Here is a 21,033-nt window from a genome sequence, read left to right on the forward strand (position 1 = left end):
GTGCTCTTAGGAGCTCATCTTTCTCTTCAACCTTCTTGGATCACCTCTGTACCCAACCCAGTGCTAGTCAAATGGTGGGGTAAACCTTGGTTTTCTTACTTGAAAGTTAACAGGCTCGCCATTCTCTTTCCAGTGCCAGGAAAGTTAACAGGCTCTGCTACCACGTCTACTAAGAGTGTGCTGCAATGGGTTATGGGTATGCACATCTTTGACTCCTCAGAGCATATTCTTTCCCACATTGCATTCTCGGTCCTTCTGTATTTATTTGTAGCTCCTGGGGCATAGCTACTATGTTCTTCCCCAGATGCAGGCATATCTATCTCTCTCCCTTGGGGTGTTGCTAAACTGCAGGACATAAGCAGTGACAAGCAATAGTCATTTGCATTCTTAGCCTCTCATATTGAGGGACTCTCTGTAATTACAGACTGCAGTCATGGGGTGAGGGGAGGAGAAAGAGGGACACTGTTGAGAATCTTGCCTACCCTGAAATTTTTAGAGGTAGGTGGGAGCTCTTGAGGAAGTCCTGGTTCTTTGAGGTAAATATGATCCATCTTTCAGGCTTCATGCAGCTTAGGGGCACAAGGAGATTATCAGCACCTGGGAGGTCTGAGGTAAATAAGTTCAAGTCTTGATTAACTACAAGTTAAGTATTTGCTCATGGATTATCTGTGACCTATTTGAAATACTGATCTACTTTCTGTTCCCCGTGCCTCTGGGCCTTTGCTACCGCAATGTGGTAAATGTGCTCAAAAATATAAACTAATTTTCATATAAGCCTGAGGGTAAAGTAAGAGGAAAAGCAATGTGCAGGCAAGATATTCACACAATATGCTCCTAAATCAAGAAGAAGTGGTTTTGTATCATGGTTTCTTCTGGATGATTCAAGCTTCTCCTCCTGCCTGTGTTCAGGAAGTTTCATTAATAATTGATTGCCTGTTTTTAAAGTATTGTTGCCGTTTCATTTTCTCCTTGCCATATAAAAACACACGTATAATATCTCCCTCTCCCTCCCCCTTCCTCCCCTCTCTTTCCTCTCTTTCTCTTCATTCTTTCTTTCCTTCTCTTCTCTCCCTCTCTCCTCTTCACTCCTTCCTTCTCTCCTCTGTTCCTCCTTGCCTCTTTATCATCTCCCCAAATCCCTCACAGGTGTACCATAGATGATCGGGTCACCAGGGTAGCATGGCTGAACCGCAGCACAATCCTCTACGCTGGGAATGACAAATGGTCCATAGACCCTCGAGTGATCATCTTGGTCAACACGCCTACCCAATACAGCATCATGATCCAGAATGTGGATGTATATGATGAAGGTCCATACACCTGCTCTGTGCAGACAGACAATCACCCCAAAACCTCCCGGGTCCACCTCATAGTGCAAGGTAAGTTACAGCTGAACCTGCGGCTGATGTTCTTTTCTGAAATGGACTGGAAATGTAACCTTATTCCTTGTGTTTATTCATAAAGAAACAAAATGCCACTTTCTTTTATTAAAGCCAGAGGTTGGGAATTTCACATCTTCTTCTACGAGTTTTTAAATTTTTTTTTCTTTTCTCTCACACTTTGTTCTCACCAGGAAGCTTTTGTTCATATATAGCTGAACTTTCTTAAGAAACTTAGCATTTGAAGCTGGTGGGAGATTCAAATGTAGATAAATGCAGTATTAATCACACAGGCCTTTATTTCTCTAAGGAATGTTTCATTTGAAGAAAGGATAATATTAATGTGAAACTGGCCATGTGTGTACTAGAAATAGCACTGAGTTCTAGCCAGTTAGGTCCTCTCTGTTATTTCTGCTGTTTATACCTCCTTTCAGTCCCAGAGTGGAGCCGAGAATACTTCAACATCATTGTGTCTTTTTCCAAAACTCTGACTCAGTTTAGCCTAATACCAGATACAATATATCAAGTTAAAAAAAATGTCTGCAGAACTGTTATCTGAAGATTATGTTAAGACAAGGCAAGCAATCAAATTAAACTTAGTTTGAATTATTATGGTAAGAGTCAACTTCCAAACTGAAGAATTCTATCACCAAATGCCACATCCTTTCTGCAACATATGGGAAGCTTTGGTTGACCTCTCTCATAGTATTCAGCTTATGTCTGACAGTTATCTACTGGGTTCTCAGAAAGGGTCTCTGAGTATGATGTAGTCACTATCAACTTCAGTTTATCTGATTTGGCCTTCCATAGACTCAAGAGATTTCTTTTGTACCTTTAGATTGTGAGATGTATATACCATCCTTCTATGGCCAGGATGGTTTTTGAAAAATAAGATGTAACTCATAACTTATTTCAGTTTGTATTATAGACTGCAGTAAATGGGAGATAATGTCTTTATCACACTCAAAAGCTTAAACCACTTTACATGCCCACTTTTTTCTAAGCATAGAGCAACCATTACCAGCTTGGTAGACCCAATTGTGGATACAATTTTCAATGGATATATTCTTTGGCTAAAAATATGTCTTTTATAACTTCTCTTCCTCAAGAGCTTATTTGAGAGACACACAGCACTAAAGTTTGGCTTCTATCCAGTCTATTGGTTCCCTATCTTTACCCCACATGACTTTAGAGTCAAAGATTCCTGTTATAGAATGGGTATCTACTGATGTTGCTGTTTTCAATGTAAGTATCCCATCCAGAGGGTTGGATCAGGATCACTGCTTGGAGACTCAATATTTCTTGCTGTGTGGAACTAAAGGCATAGATATTTCCCTTCTCAAAGAAGAGTGGAGGCACTGGGTGAGATCAGTGATCAAAAATAGGTTGGAATGTCCTAACATATGCCTGCCACCTGGGCTTGAGTCTTCACAAAAACTATGATCCTCAGCCTTGAAGGTGGTACCTCCATGGACTTCAAAGCATAGTTGTCTTCACATCCAGAGGATGTGGTGGTTAAATGAAAAAACAAAAATTAGGTGCCCTATGAAACAGACTCACACAGGATAAAGCTGTTGCCATCAACAGAATGGGACAAACATATAAGTATGTGAGCACCAAGACAGGCCACAAAGGGCTAGTAGGGAATAGATTAGGGATGATGCCTCTGTACTGCACTTTGGGTAATTCCTGATATGTGGTAGAATCACCTCGGGCATTGAGATCACTCAGGGAGAGTCTGAGAGGTGGAGAACATGGGTAATAGCTGGTCCTGTCTAAAAGTCAGCTCCCCCCAATTCTTCACACCCAAAGTCCAGCCCTCTGTAGCTCTGGACTCCTAGACATTTTTAGGATACAAAGACAAGCTAGCAAGTGGCTGGAGGAAGAAGGGTGTTCTGCTACCAGAACATTCCACATATGAAACTCTTCATTAAGCAAGAGGCCAGGAGCATGAGCTAGACAGGGGCATTCCTGCTGGTCCTGGTGAGCAGTGTAGAATCCTCAGGGGGCAGAGGCAGCTGCCCCATTGCTCTTCCTACTCAGTGAGAAAGAAGCCAAGGTCCGCTCTTTTCCCAGCAGCATCGGCTTTTGTCCAGTCTATAGATTAATTTTTCAGACTTGGTGTTAGTTCAGGTTAGATAAAGATAATGAAAGTTTCCTAATCCTCTTAAAGAAGATTTATCTGACTGAGTAGAAAGCTTTTGGAATACAATAAGGCATGTATAAAATTGAGGCCTAATCTTGCCCTTAATTTCAAACTGCTGATGGGTATTGATTTTGCAATAAGAAAAACTGAAAAATTTCCGAGCTGCAACTTGTCTGTATTTTTTTAAAAAGGGTTTATTTATCTCGTATTTGACAATATTAATATCTCATTACTGCCACAAATTGGGTACCATTAGCAGAAGGGAGACCATCCCATGCAGCTTCGAGCTTTGTTTTGTTCTTCTGCTATGTCCAGGCATGACAGATGCTCTGCCATGATCCTTTATGCCTTGTAGACTATGGTAAAGGGACCTTTCACCACCTGTCAGATGGCACTGTTTCCTTAGTCTACCTGTTTATCAGCCACCTCCATTAAAAGTCACCATTGTTCTCTCAGGTACTTCTTGGCCATTAGGAGTTCATTTTATATAAGCCTATGTAATAATGTCATCTAGACCATACAAGTAAGTGGGAAAGAAACCCAGAGCTGTGGCATATTGAGGCTGTGGGTCAGGTTAGTTACAGGAGGAAAGTTCACTTGGCAATCCTGTCAAGGACGTACTGCAGTGGACACAGGGTTGGGGGTCAGATGCAGGATGTAGAAGAGCACAGAGAAGCTACAAGTTGCTTCCAGTATCCAAAGCAGTGTTATAAGCGTTTTCCTGGAGACATGGAGAGGCACCTAAGAGATATTGTCTAAGGACAATGGTGAGAATTGATCTTTAATGCTTTGAATGAGGAAGAGATAAATGAGAGTGCCTGTATTTATGAATTTGGGGAAATGATGGTGACCTTAATAGTAACTGCAGAGATACAATTCCATGACTATCTAAAAAAAAAAACAATATCATATAGATATGACAACATAAAGGTGCAGTACCAGTGTTTGAGGGTCTGTCATGTCAGAATTTACTAGCTTGATAGAGGCTAAACTGCTAATGCTAACTATATCTAGAGAACAAGAGCCATGACTTTTTTATCTGGGACCCCAGCCATTGTCCTGCAGAGGCATTGCACATACTCAGAAATGTTGCTCTCTGAGGTGATCCAGCAACCCTACCAGCATCTGAAGGAGGCATTCTGAAACCTCTCCAAGTGGACAGGAGGTTCAGGAGTGAGCCAGCCATTGTTCAATGAGTTTAAGTGGATAGTCACAGAGAAAGTTCTTAGGAGGAGAGAAGGCTAGAATATGATAAACTAAGAGATCTACCATACCAGAGATGCCTCAGATTCTACACATTTATTTAGTCCTGTTCAAAGATGCTCACAATTTCTATTGCATTTGACCCTTGCAACAAACTCTGGGAAGCTGCTGTACGTTGGCTGTTATATCAATTTGCAAATTAAGGAACTGTATAGAAACTTCAGAAAGGTAGAAACCTGCCATGGTCCCAAAGGAACAAGTAATAGAGGCTGGTTTTGAACCACAACCACATTGATACAGGAAAATTTGGGGTCATATCTCTTGGGGTTATAAGTCTCATTTAAAAAAAAAAATCACACATGGACTCAAATGGAAACTAATGACAATTATAATTAAAATCTAAAGGAGATAAACCTCCAAAGCAGGAAGGCTCCGTACCTCAGAAAATATCCCAAGGAGAGAAGAAAAAAGCCATGCCATTGTAACCAACTTGAATGTCAGACACACTGTGAACTAGCTAGTAAATGGAGGGTTTCAAGGACTGAGGGAAAGAGCAGAGGGGCTTAAATTTGTTGGCTCGCATTGTTAAGGAAAGCATGTGTAGAAAAGTGATAGACAAAAGAAAAGGAAATGTGGATGGACTTGGGAGTCTGCACGGCTGTGGACTGGAAGATACTGCACTAGAAGTAGATTCTAGGAAGGAAAAATACAGGACCACAATAAAGGGCTAATTCTTCTTCTTATCCTTTTTGTAAGGCTGAGGTGAGTCTGTCCTTGAGATTGGCCCTTGGGGAAGTGATTGACACAGTGCAAGTGGAATGCTGGGTGTCTATCCAGAGATTATAGTCTCTAGATCTGAAATTTTCCCTCCATGGGCCTTTCTGTTACAGTAACAATCTGACTACATGACTAGCATCTCAGCTTATTCCAGTGGCTCTCTACAGCCAATCATACTTGCTTACTTCTCTACTCTAGGGTCATAAAAATGTCTGATTTTTCTTCTTGTGTATTATTTTTGTTTTGTTTCCTTCTTGCTGCCAATATCGAATTGTACCACCAGGAATTAAGGACAAAGCCCCAAAAAGAAAATGAGCTGCAAGGGAGGGTCTCCAAAGCTGCCATAAATGGTACAAAGAAGCTGGAAGAGAGGCAGAAAGAAAATTAATTTTCTAGTAGTTCATTCCTCCAGGGGTACACATTTTAAATGTTACCATTTTATCCTATGTAAGTACTGAAAACCCTTTCTCCTTTGGGGATCCAAGATCTAATTGTCATCCTAATCTTCATTAACTCTCCATGTTCTGAAACTTCACCAGATGACTACTGGTGGTTTGGGGTGTTATTTGATAGAAATATATACAGAAGGGAAATTGTGTCTATCTTTGCTTGAGGAATGTTGATATTCTCAGTCTATTCTCTGGGCTGACTTAGAAATCCATGGCCTGTAACATATTTCTCTTCATGGACTGAATGTGTTTTGCAAACCCTAGATTTATTTAGAGGCTTAGAAATAATTACTCTTGGGATGAGATAGGCTCTACATGTGATGCAACATGCTATGCAAGTATGAGAATGTGAGTTCGGATCTCAGCACCTACATAAAAATTCATGCATGTAATCCTGGCACTGAAGAGGAGAATGGGGGTTTCTGAGCTTAATGGCTAGTTGTTGGTGGCTCAGCCCACTCCAGATTCAGTGAGATTTCTGGTCTAAAAAAAATAAAAATAAAGTACAGAAAATTGAGAAAGATATTGAAGTCTCCATACACATGCATACATAAATACATGTGAATGCACATGCACCCAACTTCCCTACCCTCCTACACATATACGCAGACACACATACATGAGACCGAGACAAAGGAATATAAACACTTTTAATTTCATATATAGAGAACTTCCCAAAAGGCTTCTGCAATTTTTTTTATATGCACATGGCTTTGGGTGTTTTAACATGGATCCTGTTCTTGGGAGACTAGCAGTTATCCGAAAGGAATTCTAGTTTTCTGCCTACTTCACTCCTATTGGGCCCCTGTTAACTCTGACATTGGTTATATTAGACAATAACCATGTCCCAATTGTTCTTTGCATGTACTTAACAAACTATGCATCATCTTCATATCTTACCAATAAAGAAACCAAGGCTTAGATTGAAACTGCACTAGATGATAGAGCTTGTAAGTGTTTTAAATTCCCTTCACTGCATTTATTCATTTGGGTTAAGCTTTTGGCACTGGAGAGAAAGCTATCAAAATACAAATAGTCAACAAGGCACTTTGTGTGCATCATCTCTTTTGATTATTCTTTACAAAATCCCTGGAAGACAGAGCAGAAAGTCACCACTCAATAAAGCAAGAAATTGAGATTCAGGGAGTCAGGAGTGATTTGAATGAATTAGGCTGGCTGGGAAATGGCCAGGCACCTCTTAATGAAGGTATTTCTTTTTTCTCCCTTTCTTTCTTCTTCTTTTTTTTAATGTATCCCCCAGAACCCTGTCTCTCTGCCACACTGCTAATTCAGAGTTAAGTGAATGGGCAGGAGAATGCTGCCCTTTCTGGGGAAACATGTTCTAAAGGTGCTAGGGAGAAAGGCAGATGCTGAAGAGAAATTTCTGGGTTGGGAGCTACAGGCAGCTGGGAGGAGGGTTTACAGCAAGGTAATACAGACAGAGCCACGTGGTGCCCAAGATTTTTCAGAGACTAAACCACTTCCAACTCTTCTTTGTATCAAACCTTTTTCCTGTGATTTCTTCTTCTCCTCCCAAATATTACAAAGTCATTTGAATTAACGTGTATAATTATGAGCTTAAAGAAAAGCAAGCAGTCAACCTGAAATACATTTAATTTATTCAGCCTCTATTTTAAATTATAATCACACTCGTTCTTCATGGAAGCAAGGTGGAAAAGTGGAAAAGAACAAGCCTGGGCATAGAAAACTTACTCCTAAGCCTGGCTCCTGAGTCTTTAGGACATTGCCTTCCAGGTTTCTTATCCTAGGACAAACAGCATGCAGTAAAACTGATTTTCCCTGTGCAGCATGTGCACTTTAATCCTCTCTGTAGGGGCTGGTGAGATGGCTTCTTGGGTAAAAGCGCCTGCTGCCAAGCGTGATGACCCTACATATTGCAGGGAGAGAATTGATTTCTCACAAATTGTCTTTCGTGGTCCACACTAATGCACCATGGCCTACCCCATATACAAGTATATACAGACACACAAACACTAACAAAGCAGTTAATAAAATCCTTAGTGCACACATGTACATATCTCTCTCTCTCTCTCTCTCTCTCTCTCTCTCTCTCTCTCTCTCTCTCTATCTATCTATCTATCTATCTATCTCTATCTCTCTTGCTTTCATTCTTCCCCATTTTCCTCCCCATTCCTCTTTCTGTGTGCTCATATATTCCATTTTGACACAAGGTTCTGAGCCAGGAGCTCTAAGCAGCATCAATGTATCTGTGTCCATGAATCACACAAGATGAGAGATCCCTATCGTGCAACAATGTAAGACCTCTGGGCTTCATTTCCCTGGTTTTCACATGGACATGGGGGTGGGCTCAACTGCTCCTTTAAGATAATTTTATCTTATAATTTTTCAGGAACATTTTTCAAAGGAAGTTTGTGTTGTTGTTTTGTTTTGCTTTCTAATTTGGATTGTCTGTCTCTTCTAACTTTACCCACTGATGGGGCAATCAAAAAGTTTGCTCACAAACACTTACTAGTTTATGGTTTATTTGGACTCAGAATTCAGAAATCTCTGAGTATTGTCCCACTTCCTCATTGAAAAATATATTTGAAAAATCTCTTTCCTGATTCTTCTCTGAAAAATCTCATAAAAATGTTTTATGTGTATGTATGTATGTGTCATTTTATCATTGATTTATCCATCATATAATGATAATCTATGTATTATTATCAATCACCTATTATCATCTATCATCTATGTATAACCTCTATTATTTTTCTTACATTTACTATATATATGTATGAGTGAGTGAGTGTGTGTTTGTGTGTGCTTGTGTGTATGCACACCTGTGCCATGGTCCACATGTGGTATCAGAGAAATACTTGCAGGATTGAATTCTCTGCTCCTACAATATGGCTCCTGTGGATGAAACTCAGTCATCAGTCTTTCTTGCATGTCCCTTTAGTCACTAAGCCGTCCTACCGGCCCTGTGTATTCTTTGTTAAAGAATTGGAGTGACTTTGATGACAACTGAAGCCACAGAAGGAATCAGCAATGGTGTCGTTGTTGTCATGAGAACCCCTGCCTGTGACAAAGGAAAGCATCTCGGGGAACCTTCCGTCACAGAAATAGTCATTTGGAGGGGAGACACTGGCAAAATATCCAAAAGAATCAACTTATGATAGGTTTCTTTTAGTTTATGGTTCAATGAAGTTCAGTGCATCACAGCAGAGAAGGGCTCTGGACACTCTTGTGTTGGCTGCTCACAAAGCCTCTCCAGTCACGGAGAGAAAGAGATGAACACTGAGCACACCAGACTTTCCTGTCCCTTCACCCTCTTGTGCAATTCTGGGCACGCAGCCCACAATGAAGCTGCATCTTCCCTCCTTAGTTAAATATATCTGAAAATATGCCCACGGACACACCCAAGAAAAGTGCCTTAGATGGTGCTACAATCCAGTCAAGACAAGAGTGAGGATAAAAATCATCCATAAAATGAATAAATAAATTAGTTAATAGAAAAAAGAGAACAGACAGACAGATAAATAGCTACCCTATGCACGATTCTTCCACGCCTGACCTCAACAGTCTCATCTCACCTGGGTTTTCAGAATGAAGTTCACAAATGTACACTGGGCAGCCTTCTGAATCTGGTATCAGGTGATGTTAGTAAGCAGCTTTCTGAATTTGATAGCTCTGGAGCCACAATTGAATGGATGTTTACCTGTACCCAATCTCCCAAGTTTAGATGCCTTTTATTAGCTGATGTATACTCTGTAACGATAAAGCCCCAAACTAAATTTATAGCAAAGATGGTTTCATTCTTTCCTTTCTTTCTGCTCAATATAGATTTTATTAGTAAATCCACAATGTACATGCTAATGGGTTCCTTGTGGGTATTTCCATACAATTAAATCTTTTTCCCCCAGATTTTCGGGAAATTTATTTTATTTTATCTCATTGGTTATTTTATTTATTTACATTTCAAATGTTATCCCCCTTCCTCATTAACCCCTTATCTTCTAGTACATCCCCCTGCTTCTATGAAGGTGCTCCCCCACATACTCCTGCCTCAGTGCTCCAGCATTTCCTTATTGAAAGCCTCCACAAGATTAAGGGGCTCCTCTTCCATTGATGTCTGACAAGGCCATCCTCTGCTACATATGCAGCTGGAGCCATGGGTCCCTCCATGTGTACTCTTTGGTTGGTACTTTTGTCCCTGGAAGTTCTGGGGGTCTGGTTGGTTGTTGTTATTGTTCTTTGTGTGGGGTTGCAAACCCCTTCAGCTCCTTTAGTCTTTTCCCTACCTCCTTCATTAGGCTCCCCACACTTGAGGTCATTGGTGGCTGCATGCATCTACATCCATATTGGTCGGGCTCTGGCATAGTCTCTCAGGAGACAGCTATATCAGATTCCTGTCAGCAAATGTATCATGGCAGCAGCAATAGTGTCTCAGTTTGGTGTCTGGAGATAGAATGGCTCCCAAGGTGGGACAGTCACTGGATGGACTTTTCTTCAGTTTCTGCTTCACTCTTTGTCCCTGTATTTCCTTTTGACAAGAGCAATTCTGGATTGGTACTTTTGAGATGGGTAGGTCGCCATTCCTCCACCAGAAGGCTCTGCCTAACCTCTGAATTTGGTCTCTACAGGCTATCTCCCAGCTTTGTTGGATATTTCAGTTAATGTCATTCCCATCGGGTCCTGGGAACGTCTTGGATCCATGACATCTGGAACTCTCTAGTGGCTACCGTCAGTTCTCTAACCCCTACTGCTACATACCAATTTTTAATTTATCTTCTGTTCTTCTCCCCTGTTTCCTCTCACACCTGATCCTGTCCCCTTCTCCCTCCCCTTCTTCTCTCCCTCCCAGATCCTTCCCTCCCTCTATCTCCCACTAAAAAATTTCTTTCCCATTCTGAGTAGGACTGAGGTATCCACACTTTGGTTTTCCTTCTTCTTGGGTCTCATATGCGCTGTGAGTTACATCATGGATATTCCAACTTTTTAGATGCTGAAAAAGACTTCAACAAAAATACAATTCCATTCTTGTTAAAGGTACTGGAGAGATCAGGAATGCAACTCCATACCACTTGATCCTTTTGCAGCATTTGACCTTGGTTCAAGGTAGGAATATGAAGAGTTGATATATTCCAAGGTAAATGAGACTCAAACAGAATTTGACACAGGATGAATTCCTTGCCAGTGCCAAAGGTGGTTGATGTGTCTGCCAAAAGGACATCCCCTGTCTTCCATTGCAGTTCATGCTTGAGAAGCATGTGGGCTTATTTTGGATTGAAACATGGTTGTGACACAATCCTGGAAGGTGCTGCCAGTCTTGGCATCTGCTTTGGAGATATGTACAGAAACAGAAGCCAGGGAAAGAAGTGGCAAGGCCTGGGTCTGTTGTCTGCCTTGTTTGCAGAGGAATTAAATAAACTGAGACTCATATAAAGCCTGCTCATAGCATCATTGCTGGTGTGGAAATGAAGGAAAAAAGGAAATGTCTGTTGTGATCTCCTCAACTGCATGGTGGACTCAGCTTATGTCCTCAGAAGCCAGTCAGCCAACAGCTCCAATAACACAAAGGTCTCTTTTCATACATCCTGGTACTGTGAGCAGAAGAGAAAGTGTATTTACTTGAAGGGTAAATTAGTAATGTCATCAAGTGTTTTAATCTCTTTCAGTTTATCATATCCTATTACCCTAACATAGAAACACTTCAAACTTGCCCTCCAGGAGTATTACTCATAGTTTGGCATTAGGGAAAATTTTATACAGAGTATTAACAAAGTCTACAAGAAAGCAAGTGGATCCATACTTGGAGTTTCTTACTTAAATTCCTTAACATGGTTTTGAGCATCTAGTTAACATGTGTTAAGTTCAAGAACAACAATAATAGTAAATACCCATTGTGTGTGATTCTATTTTGGCTTTAAAAAAATATCTCAAACCATTGACTATTACTTCCCTAGGATTACTTTCTCTTCTACAGGTGGAAAAATTGATGAGAAATAAAAGTGAAAAAAAATTTATCATAAGACAACTATTACAAGAGTCTTTCCTAATAATAATAACCCTGACGAATGTTCACTGAGTGGTATAACAATCCTTTGATCCAATTCTTCTCTTCAGTTAACCTGAAGAGATCATAACACATTTTCTCTAATTTTTGAGTGGGAAAACAGGAGTGGAAAGGCCAGGGAAGTTGTTCTGGGCCACTAGCTCCCATGTCTAAGGTTGGGATTTTAGTTCAGTCCAGTCTATAATGATAGCTCATCCCACATTCATTTGGAAAGCATTCTTTTGCTTTCTAGATCTTCTCACAGCAGGTGTGCCTGGCCTGCCTGGTTGTGGGCACAGAATGTACTCTTCTTGAAGTTTCCCCATCTTTGGGACTCTTTAGCCAAGCTTCCTGCAGACAATATCTGTCTTTCTTAAGGTTTCCCTGTCCCTTCCATTTTTCTTATCTCAGTAATTATAACAACCTTCAGAAAGGCTCAGACTGACTCCCTATCTCCATCCCCTGTTCATAGTGTTTTCTGTAACACCACTCTCATTCCCTTAGCCGGAGCAGTTCCAGATGTTACACACTGGACTTGACTCCTCACTCCAAAACCTCTTCTTTCGTCTAGATTCACTAACTTTTCTGAAGACATGACGTCTTTCTGTAAACATTTTGCTTAAGTTTTAATTCTTCTCTCTCCTGTCTTTTCTTTCTCTTTTCTGTAATCCCAAAAATGACTTTGTTGAAGAATCTTATTCTCGTTCTCTACTGGCTTGTCCCATCATGACACCAATGTCTGATGTCGTTCTTGTTTTATGTTATTTGACAATGATGCACATGCTCAGAATTTTAAAATATATTTTGTTGTTTTAATTGACAGGCAGTAACTAGACATTTTTATGGTGCACACTGTGACATTTTGGTGTGGTGTAAACATTGTGCAGTGATCAGCACAGGGTAATTGGACAATCCATCACCTCAGACATTTATCATTTCTTTGTCCTGGAAAGAATCAGAGTTTTCCCTACTAGTTATCTTAAGACATATAAATTGCTAATGATTTCCTTTTAATAATGACCTTATTAAAACTTTTTAGACCACCATTGTGCATCCTGAGAATCTAGGGGCCACTATGGTTTTCATGTGAATTCCTCTTTCTACACTTTGGCATCCTACATACTATTGTATTCACATTTATCCCTACAATCAATCATTTCTAGCAACCAACACTCCTTCCATCCCTTCAACAAGTCTTGTTTTCACTGTTCTGTTTCTCTATGGATATTCAAATTCTAAAGAAAGCTACACTTCTCACTAGACCCCTGTTGGGAAAAAAATGTCTGCATTTATGTTCTTTAACACAAGAGATGGCAGCCACACATGGCCAATAAGAAGCTCAAATATAGCCTGTACAACCGAGGCTCTGACATCTAAGTCACACACAATTTAATTGAATTGATTTCAGATAGCCAAGTGTGACTAGTGTCTTTCAAACTACAGACCACTATTGTAGAGCTTCTAAATCCCAAAGCCATAGGCTGCCTTCAAAACTCGGGTTGCTAAACAATTGTCTGCACTGCCTTTTGGCACCTGTGGCTTTTTAATAGCTTCAGTAACCAACTGATCTAATTCTCTTTCCCCTCTTCCTTATCATTTCTATGAAAGCAAAAGCAAGAACTAACTTCTTGATATTTACAACAGGTACTGCTTAGGTGTGCCAGTCTAAATTAGCATGACCACAGAGTATCCTTTTTCTTTTGTCATTTATATTTGATTTTTAGTCATCCATAATAATATTCTAAAATATCCAAACTATGTTCTAATTATCATTTTATGCAAGAGTGAGGAAAAATATATCAGTTTTTCTTGAGAGAGAACAAGTTTGTCAAAGGAAAGCTTTGCTGGCAAACACATAGGAGATAAGTGAAAGCCACATTGGGAATAGCAGTATGCCTGGATTTATTCTGTTTGCTCCCTTGTGCTTAGGATAGACCTCTATGTACTACATTGTGGGCATCAACAATTTATCTGCTGAATAAATGAATTCTTAGTGAAACCTCTGGAAATAGCCCATAATTTAGAGCTTCTGGACAAACTGTGTCAGTGATTTTCCTTTAGTGGCACTGGAAATCACCCTCAAACAAGCTGCCCCCCAGTGGCTACCCTGGCAGGCAGACCTAGAAATCTACAAATCCAGCCTGCTACAATGAATTTAATGGGTGGATTATGCACTCTGATTGGCTAGCTAGCAGACATTAATGGCCAGTTAGCAACTGAGTTCAGGTCAATTAATTTATATTTGTATTTTGCAAACTAAAAGTTGCCCTGTTAGATTATTGATTCTTTGTCCCTGTGTTCAATTTGTTTTTAATTGCACCATTGCTGAGCCAAACCCTCCCTCCTGGCAAGCTAGCAATAAATCTGCCACCATCTCAACAATCAACAATAAACGTGTCTCTTCATGTCATTATTAATATGTCTCTTGGATTGGTTCATTACCACGGTTAACAGTTTATAAGAGGCAAGTGGCACACTGCCAGGAAGAGTCCTTCTCCCAGGGGCTATTTTGTCATGTTGGGATTGATGCTCTCAGGCCTGCATGTGTCTGAGAACAGGGGTCTGGGATTTAATTTAATATAGATGGAATTTGAGCTCCCTAATCCTCTTTTTATCATAAACAGCTTTAGAAGATATTGTTGAAATAGAGATTTACTCGCTGTCTCACTCAATTCTTCTTTTCAATTCTTTCTCTCTTTTCATTTTGTTAATTTATCCCTAATTTTTGTTTAGCTAGAACTCATGCTGTCAAAAATAATATGACAGCTACTTGGGCAGTGGACCATCCCTGGGTAACTGAACCATACATCCTCTGGATGTTGAGGTTGCACTATGGGATATTTGCTAGCTGATGGCAGAAGGGACTTCCTTAGGTGTGTTGTTGACATGGCCTGGCTGTTCACAGAAATACTACACTCAGAATGCCAACTAAAATTGAGGTCAATACAAGAAAATAATAATCTTCATAAAAGATTACAATAAAAGAGGTACTCGTTAATTTTAGAATTGTTATTGTCTCTTTTAAATATTAGAGATTTTAGGGCAATACTCAGATGATAATTGAATTTATTGTTTGGTATAGGATGTATTTTTTTTTGTCCCAGAAATGTTAAAGGATAAAGCAAAATGAACTAACCACATTCTCCAAAGCTCTGTGAGCTGAAATCTGATCACATATGTGAACTTATACCTTCTCCAAAACACATATCTCACAGGACAGAATATTAACAATTAATCTAATAATCTAAGATATAGATAAATGACTTGAATTATTATTTGCAACATCACTATGCTTCCTGACACATAGCTCTCCAACACAAGTCAAACCTAGCTTAGTGAACTAGCAGAGGCTGGGTGAACTTGATGTTTATGATGGTCACCATTAATTACCATGTTGACAAGATTTAGAATCACAGAAAAGGCAAGCCTCTGTAATAATTACCAGTGAGTAATTATCTAGATTATGTTAGGCCCTAGCCTTTTGATGGAATCTTTGGTTTGGATTAATTGATGTAGGAAGACCCAAACTCAAAGCATGTCTCAACATTTTCTGGGCCAGGATCCTAGACTGTATGAAGACGAGAAAGCTCATTGTGTAGTGGTGTTTGTTTCTTTCTGCTTAACTGTAGATGCAACACAGTGTGGTGCTTCAAGCTCTTATTGCTGTGAGTCTCCCATTATGAAAAGTTATGGTCTTAAACCTAGAGCTAAAACAAGTACTTTGTCCCTTGCCTTGCTTTTGTTGGGATATTTTATCCCAGCAACATGGAAAACAATAAGACAATGCAAGGTGTTTGTTTTGAGAAGACTCTAATGTGCCTAGGCCAGTAAACAAAGAGGGGGCAGAAATTCTCTTGGGAGATATAAAAGACACGAAAGGCAAAAGATGGAAGAATAACTTGAAGATGTCTTAGAAGACAGCTTCAAATGGAAGACACAGTGGAAAGCGAGTGAAGCTGGAAGATGGGAAAAATGCCTGGGATAAAGTAAGAGATGGGGTTTCAGCCAATGGCAGACTGTTCCGCATTAACTACTAGATGGGGGCAGGAATGCTTTCTACTCATCCAGAGATGGAGCTGGCTACTTAGTTCCTAATGAGAAGTAATTATTGAGTCTATATCTAAGATTTTGCTTTCCTCAGGGAACTTTGTCATGTGATAACATTATTGGGATACACTAAGAAAGAAGAAACCTGAAGCTTTCTTGATGACTTCACTCTTATATTCTGGAATGCATCTCTTTGTTTGGTGTGAATTTCTATCACTGTAATGACACCCAAAATACAATGACAGGAGTATAAAAAGAAAAGAAAATTTCACACCAGTTTTTAAAAGAAAAAAAAAAACAGTAAAACTCTGACTACTGTATGTAACATCTCTGAGTACCCACTTTCAACACCCCATGGGTACAAATAAGTGAAGAGCCCTGAGTCCTGGCCACGCAGATCCAAGTACCAACAGCTGTTACAGAATCAGAGAAGGCAAAATAGCTACTCAAGGACTAAAGCTTCCTGGTCCTTAGCTCAGCAGCGGCCTGGTAGAAAGTAAGGCGACAGGAAAATCAAAGTTCTTTTTTTTAAAAAAAAATACTATCACACTTCGAGGTAAAAAGTCCCCACAGCAGGAAAGAAAGTGGAAAACATACCAAATCAATCACCTTAAAAATAAGGCTTAAAACCTTCCACTGCATAAGATGTAGGGGGAGGGAATAATGGGTCCAACAGCTGGAAAATGTTTTATTAAACTACAGGCTGACTGCCACAGCACACACAAGAAAATGCAATTAAGGTCGGGCCATTAAAAAGATGCCCAAGGATAGCTCTGAGAAAGACCAGGGGGCAATCAGCAGGTGCCCAGACAGCTTTCAAAGGAAACTCACTTTGAAAAAGTATCAAGCAGAAGGTAGATGCACTTCAGACTTTGCAGACTTTTACTGAATGCTTGTAGTCTCCTTGCCCTCAGAGGAGGTGAAGATGGTTGCTGTGGGCAGAAGAGTCCAAGGAGAAAAAGAGAATTTGAACATGGGCAGGTGTTGACTGTTGCCAGAAATCTGGCTCTGTCTTCATTTCAGCTGCAATGTGTCTGAAGACTTCTTTTGCCTATTAGGAACATACATTCAGGAATTGGTGATATGTCAAATGCAAAGTCACTTGAGCATTACTCTAGACCGCTTTCTGAGTAAGGTAGACCAGATGTCTCTGAGACTATGGCCTACCTTAGCCTTTCTACCATATGCCATCTGAGCCCTGCCAGCTGACATGAGCCCAGTAGAGTGTACAAGCCAACTGTCCCATGGGAGGGGCCAGATTGTTCTGGACCCATGCCTTAGGGAGCAGCTGGCTTTCTCGCCATGATCCGTAAGAGCCAGAGGGCACAGTAGGAACACACTGCTTTTTTCTGAGTCTTTGCCAAGGACACAAGTTCTCAGCTGCTCACCAGAATCACAGAGTAATGGTGACATAGAGACATGCTAGAGTTTGACCTTAATTGTTCCCCCAGAAATCCAGACTTCTGGATTAGTGCCAAGCTTGGTGCTCCCAAGATCTGATAAGACTCTAGAACCTGAGCCCTAATGTAGGGCTCATTGGCCATATGTGGTATAGAAGAAGAGTGGCACTTCCCTTATTGTTTATACTTTGTCTTTCAATTGCTGCCCAACATGTGCAATTTTCTTTTCACATATGCCCCTACCACTCTGTGCTGGTCACCACAGGCTCACAAGCAATGTAGTAGCTAGGTCAGTGACAGAAGGACCCATATGAAGGCAAAATAACTGTTTTAACTTATGCCTTGGTCACTTGAGGTAGTTGATATACTGACAGAAAACTGTCTAGCAGTCCACTACCATCTCCCCATTTTTTGACTGTGAGATGGCAGCCCATTCATTTTCTGTATTGGATATTTTATGTGTTTACATTTTAAATTATCTCCTTTCCTCCCCTCCTACCTTCCCTCCTCCTACTTCTGTGAACATGCTCTTACTCCCACCCACCGACTCCCCCCTCATCGCCCTGGCATTTCCCTACATTGGGGAAACAAGCCTTTACAGAACCAAGGGTTTCTTTTCCTATTGATGCCACAGAATGTCATCCTCTGCTACATATGTGGCTGAGGCCATGGGTCCCTCCATGTGTACTCATTGTTTGGTGGTTTAGCCCCTGGGAGCTCTGGGAGGTCTGGTTGGTGGATATTGTTGTTTTTAATATGGGGTTGCAAACTTCTTCAGCTCCTTCAGTCTTTTCTATAACTCCTCTATTAAGGTCCAGTGCTCAGTCTAAGGAGCCCTGCATTGCTCATTCTTGCCTGCTCAGTTGTTGATCTCCCTCTGCCCTGAAGGAAACTTCCCAGTACCTAATTCTCCCTAACCATCAAGGGGCTCTACCGCATCAACAACATGTGTAGATAAAATCAGTGTTCAGGTTTTCTTATTGTCAAAAACTGCTCGAGATAGCCACCCAAACTGTGCTCTGGTCATTCTATACATATATAGTTTCCCTGTCAAATCACAGGCACCATAAAATACAGGGAGAAGTTGATACCTCTCTGTGGATAGAAGGGTTTGCTTCTATTCAGGACAAAGGATTAACACTGATTAGCTGCTCAACAATACTTACTAAATATGCCTTGTGTGTTATGAATACTGTCAGTATTTAATAATAAATGATGAAAATATTTGGTTGAAGGGAACTGAAACAAATTGACTTAAGCATATTTGAACAAGCAAAAATAATCCATATATTACATGTTGCATAGATGATACTGTATGTAGTATATGGCTGTTGGGGCTGAATTTTTAATTGACTCATAATGATCGTGCTTATTTATGGAGTATAATGCTTATTTTAATACATGTGCATATTGTATAATGATCAAATCAAAATAATTCCCATGTCTGTCACCTCATGCAGTTGCCATCTGTTGGTGGTAACAGTTAAAACCGTCCTTTCTGGTGATTTTGAAATATACAATACATTGTTGTTAATTATAGCAGTATCATTGCAGAATTCTAGAAATTATTGTTCCTGTGTAATTGTGACGTTGAATCCCTTGACTAGCCTTTCCCCAGAGTTCTCTCCTCTTGCAGGTATTTTGATAACCATTATGCTACTATGCACTCCTATAAGGTCAGACTCTTAGTTTCATATTTGGGGAGATGCACTGTCTTTTTTGTGTTTTGCTTATTTCAGGCATACATATGACTCCTGATTCAGGATGAGTAGAAACATTCTTCTGTTGACTATGGTCCTGTAGTGCTTTTTTCTACCCAACCATGACACCCACTGGGACTTGAAGTAATATGCTTAATACTCAGTGCCTTTGTTTAGAGACCTCCTGCTAATAGCACACTTGGGACACTGTTGTATATCTTGGCATGGTCCTTAGTGGTCTGTGGGATATGGGATTCAACTCTGACAGTGAGTCCATATCTTCTAAGGCACAGAAGAAACATCATCTGCAAAGTGCCTACTGTGGCTGTACAAAGCCTGGTTTTATAGACTCTAGTGATGTTAGAAAGGGGAAACAATTTCTGGATGTAATACAATTTGGAACATGATCCTGTTTTTCTCAAAAGCTGTTGCATTGCAGTGATTTTCTGTCTGTGGTGAGTGAATGGTCCCAAGGCTATAGCTCCTGTGGAGAAAAGTGATGGCAAGTTACCCCAGTGGGTTCTGTATCTCAGTTCAGACTTGCTTAGTCACTTGTGATGGCACCTATCTCTCCTTGCTGTGACTACTGCAAAGTTACCAGACTCTCCTCTCTACCCCAGTATCTTAATTCTGCTTTATCTAAATGGGCAGTGTTCTGCTCTCAAGCAGAAAGCCCTTTTTGGAAGGCCTGAGGGTCAGGCCAACTCTGCCAGGGCATTTGCATATATTTGCATAGAGTTGGCTTGTAAGCAAAGTGATTATGCACAGTTCTTCTCTCCACGGTAGAGGGATTGCTTGGATTAAGAAGCAACTTTAGCTTCTCAGAACACATCTAGGTAATGATTGCTTTTTCCAAGAAGAATACAGGACTGTGATTTATAGTGAGCAACAAGGGGCCCAGGTGTCAGAGGGATGGCTCCAAGAGCAGCTGGGCGCTTGCCTTGCTGGCTGCTGCTTCTCCTGAGTGTCACCTTGTACTTAGTTAGATGAAAAGTTGGGATGCTGCCTCTTGATTTTTGATCTCATGCCCTCTGGCAAGCTGCTGGAGAGTTCTCCTCAGTGAGAAATCTCTAGTACCACTGCTTCTGTCAATATATTCCACACATCTCTAACTGAAATGAAGCTTGAGACCACAAGCCTGCCTCCTCATTCCTTGGCAGTTGAAAACCTCATAGGTCCCAGACCTTTTGTTGTTCCTTGGCAATGCAGTTATCATATATGCCACAGTGTATGTATAAAATGTAAGAATCTTCTCTACTTTCAAAGACAATTAACTACTGGTTACAAGAATATTATGTAGCTATTGAAAGTAACTAGAAGATGACTCCAGTATACATCACTTGTGTTTAGATGTAATTAAGTCTCCAGTGTCTCTCTCATGATGAATAAGGATTTAGAAGTAGATTGTTCATGAAATTCACTTATGCTTTGAGGTTCAGTCTTTCACTGGCCAAATATTACCCTCTACAAATATTTGTTTTGTGTGTGAGTATCATATATGAATATACTACTATTTATATTTGTGCATTTGTGTATATTATAAAAAGTCATTTCATACCTACTCATTATTTCATGCTTTTGTTCACATCACTGTTTACAAACAGCTACTATGTAAAAGCAGAAGCTGCATCTGTTGTTCATCATACTCATTCAGTCCTGTACTATGCATTGATGATCGGTCACTGTAAAGCACTGCCATCTGCCTTCACAGGAAAGTTCCATCACCTTTCAACACTGTAGGATACATACTGCGAGAACAAATAGCATGGCTTTGTCCAAACCAGATAAACATAGTGAATGACAGCTCACAGTGACATTTGCTCAACAGAATTACATGAAGCACTCTTCCCAATCCTATTTTTTTCCCTTATAATTATATAATTATATTTTTATTAAAGATGGAACATCACCCA

At 40.3% G+C, this 21,033-nt stretch overlaps 1 protein-coding gene across 3 annotated transcripts in view; it reads left to right on the top strand.

Annotated features, from left to right (window-relative positions):
• OPCML (opioid binding protein/cell adhesion molecule like) overlaps window positions 1–21,033 on the top strand; it is a gene marked incomplete at both ends in the record, with an annotated part of 1,083,292 nt that overhangs the window by 841,124 nt on the left and 221,135 nt on the right. For all 3 annotated transcript variants that reach the window (XM_080929744.1, XM_080929745.1, XM_080929743.1), the window contains one exon: window positions 1,147–1,379. In XM_080929744.1, the coding sequence (XP_080785870.1) occupies window positions 1,147–1,379 (233 nt within the window). The remainder of the gene's footprint in view (window positions 1–1,146; window positions 1,380–21,033) is intronic.

The sequence above is a fragment of the Micromys minutus genome (assembly GCF_963924665.1).
Source record: "Micromys minutus genome assembly, chromosome: 16".
Classification (NCBI taxonomy): domain Eukaryota; kingdom Metazoa; phylum Chordata; class Mammalia; order Rodentia; family Muridae; genus Micromys; species Micromys minutus.